Source organism: Pholcus phalangioides, unplaced genomic scaffold (assembly GCF_987345545.1).
Source record: "Pholcus phalangioides strain wild (caught in Gottingen) unplaced genomic scaffold, Ppha-v1.0 ptg000018l_1, whole genome shotgun sequence".
Classification (NCBI taxonomy): domain Eukaryota; kingdom Metazoa; phylum Arthropoda; class Arachnida; order Araneae; family Pholcidae; genus Pholcus; species Pholcus phalangioides.
The window spans coordinates 5,220,957-5,226,956 of record NW_028301611.1 but is presented as its reverse complement, the minus strand read 5'-3'; the positions used below and the strand labels follow the sequence as shown (position 1 = coordinate 5,226,956).

Here is a 6,000-nt window from a genome sequence, read left to right as displayed (position 1 = left end):
CAACGAAAAACAAATTTTAGCCGACCACCGCCATGCCGTTAGCGGGGTTCGAACTAGTTCTTCGTGACGGAAGTCCATCACGATGCCCACACATCCACGTAGCGGCTAGGATGCGAAACTGAGGGACCGTGCTTCCAAGTTATAGTACATACAGTTAATCTCATGTTACAACTTACAGTTTAATCTCATGGGAATTTTTTTTTTTGCTGCGTGGCTCCAAATTTATCTAATTTTAATATCCCAATTGTTCTAGTTTCATTGGAAAAGTGTTTTCTCTATGAAGAAGGATGAAATATATATATATATGACGTCATACCCGGTTCGAGACGGATCCCCGTCCAGAAGACTACACGAATGTAATTCCCCATATGGCAACACCACAAAAACATCTCGCGAATTTCCTTTCTGTCGATGGCATCATAAACGCCATCTTTTTTTTATTTTTATTTGTTGTTCGCTTATGTGATGTTTAAAGGTACGTAAACACCCCTGTTGTTTATTGATGAAAAATTACAATTTATATAATATGCATTTATTTATTTTTTTCCAATGCATCATTTGCATTTATCATTGGAAAAACGATCCCATTGCAATGGTGCAACATTTTCAAACGTGTATCCGTTTCTCCCCCCTCCCCTACAAATACTTACGCAGTATTAGTTTGTGTGGAAATGTAATTTGGAAATGTATTAAAGATGTATTTCTATGTTTTTTTATAGCCAATGCATGGCGGAAGCAAATACAGATTCTCATAGTAATGAGGAGAGCCTCGAAGAAAATCCTAACGATGAGGTAATTGCAAAATCTCTATTGTTTTTTTTTTTCTTATTACACCACCATGTCGCAATAGTCTCAAAAGCCTCGTTATACTAGTCTCTAATACAGTCATAGACGAATCTCTATTCGCGAATTTTGATTTAATTGCTTTATTCTACGCATTAAATATCGGGGATCGAGCTTGATTCGTTTAATTTCTTTCCATGGGGCCCCATTATTTTGACGTGTCAACAAATCTTGGCGCGTGTCTAATTGCTGGGGGTGTATTTCTAGTGATTAAAACGCTTGCTTTGATTGGCTAATGGAATATCCCTTCTATTTAAATAAAATACATTTATAAAGTATTTTTGTTCCCTATAAAATAGAACAATTAAAGAAACCCCCTTTTTTTAATGAAAAAAAATAATTTCATGTTTATTTCCCAATATACAATTTACTCTTTATCGCCAAGTTTTCGACTTCACCAAACCAGGGATATATTGTCAATATCTAACTCTCTTATGAGTTTTTAAATGATATCAGGCATTTTTATCGTTCCTCTGGTAACCCTAACGCAGCCACCTTGTCAGCCCGTTGCTCACGAGCACTATGGTGCCCGCGAAGCATCAAGAGTGTTCAATGTTTGCGCCTGATTGCATGCTCACAAGCACTTGATGAATGTTTCAATTAAATACCCTGTAAGAATTACATTCACAATTAAAATGCAGATTTTGGGCATATGTCAATGTTGTCGTAAGGGGTGCTTTTCGTTTCATGATGGGTATAAGCAGTGCTTGCAACTCCAGAAAGGTTAAAGACTCCTGCCCTTACAAATAGTGCCAAATCGGTGTCTGCAATAAAAAAAATAGTCACCAAGCAGTGATATAGGCTACCATTTATAGGAATTTACCAAGCCTCATTATGCTAGTCTCTAATGCAGTTATAAATATATAGGTTTATTTCCCATAAGTTTGGTCACCACCAACTTGAATACCTTTTTTTTCTTTTCTCACCAAACAATCTCAGCTTTTGGAATGGTCAGTTTGAGATGATCGACGAAGAACTCACACAGTTGAACAAAAAATGTGACTACTTATATGAATCAATCATGTGCGATAATCAATCAAAATATGTGGGAAATATGGCAAATTTACGAAGAAATTATACACAAAAAATTGAATTAATGAATCAGCAGTTCGATAAAGGGTTGCTAAAACTAGCAAATACTACATCGGTATCAAGATTATCAATTTTGACACAAAAAAAAGTTGCCACATTGGCACTGACCACGCTTATAGAAAACTAACCACCAAAACTAGCAAATACTGATTTGCTAGGAATGGACCAGCCATCAGGGTTGGCAAATTTTGGCATGAAAAAGTTAAGTTGGAACTGATCGTGCTTATAGAAAATTATCCGTACAAATAAAGAGCTGTTCTTGTTTGAGATTTAATTGCTGTATTTTATGTAATAAATGCCGGGTATCGAGCTTTGTTGGATTTCTTTGTATAGGGCCCAAATTTTTATGTGTCAACAAATCTCAGTGCATGTTTAACTGTTGTGTGAGGGGTGTATTTTCTAGTTACTAGTTTGTTTTTTTGATTGGCTAATGAAATCCCCACCCGCCTGAACAAAATGATTTTTTTACACAAAATTTGTTTCTCACAAAATGTCAATAATTTAAAAAAATGCCTTTCCTATATTTGAATTTTATAAAATTTCATGTTTATTCTCAATTTACAATTCACCCTTTGTTGTCACTTTTTTTGACTGAGCGAAACCAGTAATATATTGCCAGTAACATCCTGTCTGCTGAGTTTTTAAATGCTATCGGCTGTTCCTATCGTTCCTTTAGTGACCCTAAAAAATTCTGCCAAATCAGGTCTGGCGATAAAAAGTAAGCTGCGATGTACCATTTGTGTGAGAATTTACCAAGCCTCATTATATTAGTCTCTAACCAAATAAAGATCTATTCATGTTTTAGATTCAATTGCTGCCACCGCAAGGTTGTGTGGTCATAGCCACATACTCGCATCGTGAGGACCCAGGTTCGAACCCCACCAGGGGTGGCGGTAGGCTAAAGTTGGTTTTCTGTGGTTCCAAACCTTGAGGTATGAAACAGAGCCAATCTTCTCATTAAAAAGTCTTGCCTCAGAGAGAGCAAGGGGACTTGACCCATTTTTGTTTAACACTTTAATTGGCAAGCATAGAAATATACAGGAGAGAAAAATTTTGAAGGATTATATTAAGCAAATGAGATACCCTGAATGCTATTGCATGCCAAAACATTTATTGTCAATATATAAAAAAGATATGGGATGTTGCACTTCTGGGAGCACACTATATTTATTTAATTTACAACATTAAAAAAACCCTAGATTTGAATTAATTTCCCTAATATTTAATGAATATGCAATGCAATGTACCCTTCCCCCCTCCTACATACAAGCTTGTCCATACTATATGTATGGGACGACTGATAACTTTCACCGCCCAATCTCAATTTTTCTTCATGTCAGCTCTTTTGCCTGGACACAACATGGCAGCCTCAAGTGCGTAGGGGCGTTGTGATAATGAGATTTGATGCTATGATTTCAGAGAGTGAATGTATGAATTGTTAAGCAGGCTCTTTCAGCTCGGTAAGGGTTTTAAAACATTACTTTTCCTAAGGCGTAGGTGCTGCTAAAGTATTCTGGGCTATAGTATTCTGGTATGCATTAGAATACTATAGCACATAAAAATGACCCTGTATTTGCAATGTTATTGATACCATTATTTCAAACCATATAGGCCTATAAATAATATAATATAAATAATCCATTATTTCATTAGTTTGAAATCTATTTTTTTCGCTTATATATATTACCTCTGTTGGCAACAAAATAGCTGTTTTGGCATGATCCAAAAATTGGTCACTAAACGGTAATCAGTGTTCTTGTAAATAGCACTAATAGCAAGGACTCTCGCTCCTTCCTTACTCTCTGCCATGGTTGTTCTCGAGGCTCTCTGTCTGTCAGCATAAATTTTAAGCAGCCTAGCTACATGCTTCCAGTAAAAAAAACATTGCTGCTGCCATTTATCTGTTGGAATAGAAATGAAAATAAGTATTGACTGTGGCACTGAAAACGTATTTTTCTTCCGGAAATTTCTTTTATGATTTTGGTCTGATCTCAAAATTCATGAAATTGTCATTTTAAGTATATAAACCTGTTATTAGGTCCATTGAGGGCATTACACAAATTACTGAACTTAAATTCTAAAGACAGGTGTGTACTATTGTTAAGAACTTACCCTGAATGGTGCTATACAAAGATTTTGGTGACTTTTACTGATTATGCAATTTGTTAACTATAAAGTATCTTGGTTTGTCTTCAATAAAAATTTTCTTGTACCAAATGAAATTCAATCAAGGTTATAAATAGATGACTTTACTTTCTGCCATGCAGGAAACGGCCAGACTCTGCATTTTGTAGCTCCTTACAGTATCTACATTTGCATTTGAATTTTTCAATAAATCTTAAGACCTGGTTCTTATTACAGCTCATTATGCAAACTTTGCAGTAAAATTTGTAAAAATGCATTTCATTTGTCTATTCATTGCTCTTTTTAACAATATGTATATTTTCCCCTTAACTATTGAGATTGATTTTGTCATGAATGGGGATGGAGGGATGGGTGAACCCCATGTAAACAGTTAAAAATTGTCCTGGTAGGCCATAATACGTTTTTGCCAAGTAGTAAAAATCTGATACCTTCTTCATTTGTTAGCACCATAGTGTGAGATATCATTGTGTACAGTTGTGTTTTTTAGAATGAAAAGCTTGCAGCAAGAAGGGGTTAGCTCTGGGCCATAGTATGCCTTTTCGTGGGCCTTTGAAATGGTTATATGTAAAATAAGTTAATTTTTTTTAGGGTCCAGCTATTTGACTTGGACCCTGGTTGCCCCAGCCTAGTTACAGCCATGGGTTAGCTTCATTTGTCTCCCATTGGGCTCAGTAGGAGTCTGTGCCTTTCTTGCTCCAATGCTATGATAGTGTTGGCTTTATTTATTGAGAAACAGGAACTAACTTCTCAAGTTACCTTTGTCTAACACCAGACCTAAGGAATTATTTTTTAAACGAGAAATTGGACTTAAAAAAAGTGCCAAAAGTGTAACTAACTCTTTTTTGCTGTGAGCTCTTCAAATAAAAATGCTGTAGTTTTAAACACAAACTCTGGTTTGAGTACCAAGAATTAGCATAAATTATATATATATATATGTGTGCGTGTGTGTATATATATATATATATACATATGTTTATTTATTAAAACTCCTTCTGCTGCACACTGGTGGGACAAAAAAAAAAATGGCTGTAAAAAGAAAAGGATGTGTCATTGAAGCTGTTAAAATAAAACTTTATTATTTGGTCATACAAGAGGGGTGACTGTTAAGAGGGGTTTCACTGAACATACATATTAATCAAGTGCCATTTTTTCATTTTTTGAATGAGTAAAAATTATGTTTTATATTATAGAAATTTTTTTTATCCATTACCCAATTCATTATTGCAATGAATAAAAAACAAACAGTTAAAATCTAATATTGCAAGCATAAAAAATTGTATAACCCAAGTTATTACCAAAAATCATGAAGCAATTTGCAGTAACAAAACAGATGAACAAAATATTTATTGCAATTGTAAAGCTGGTTTGTATTGAAGAACGTAGAATTTGAAAATATCATCATACACATACATAATCCATGCTCAATTTAAGAGATCAAATTGTGGATTGTGCTGTTGACTTGATAGCTGAAGGAAAAAACTTTTTCGTGACAAAGATCCCTTCTTGCTATTATCATTTTGCCAGCAAAATGACCAGCCCTATTTGACACTGAGAATTTCTAAAATTGAAGTTGTGTTTTAAAATTATTGAGCTAGCAAACATTTCATAATATTGTTTCTGAACATAGATATTATTATAGTGGTTCTTATTGTGATAATAATAAATAATATTAATCGTATTGTTGTGATAAATTGTTAATAATAATCTTTTTATCATGCACCAACCTTGGTAAACTTCAGTTGCACCCCCTTGGCAAACTTTTTGCACCCCATTTGAATAATCAATAACTCATATAATAAAATATTTTTTCTTTTCAATCTCTTCCTTTTCATCTCTCCCACATTGCTCTCTTATCTCCTCTTCAATTGATGTATCAGTGGGTTAAAAACCACTGATATATCAATTGAAATTAGAGTAGTG

The 6,000-nt window shown here is 34.4% G+C and overlaps 1 protein-coding gene across 1 annotated transcript in view; it reads left to right on the top strand.

The window, feature by feature from the left end:
* Positions 1-380: 380 nt before the first annotated feature.
* Nedd4 (E3 ubiquitin-protein ligase Nedd4) overlaps positions 381-6,000 on the top strand; it is a 38,377-nt gene continuing 32,757 nt past the window's right edge. Inside the window, exons 1-2 of the mRNA XM_089247970.1 lie at positions 381-475; positions 720-792. Coding sequence (XP_089104096.1) covers positions 727-792 — 66 coding nt within the window. The 5' untranslated portion in view covers positions 381-475; positions 720-726. The remainder of the gene's footprint in view (positions 476-719; positions 793-6,000) is intronic.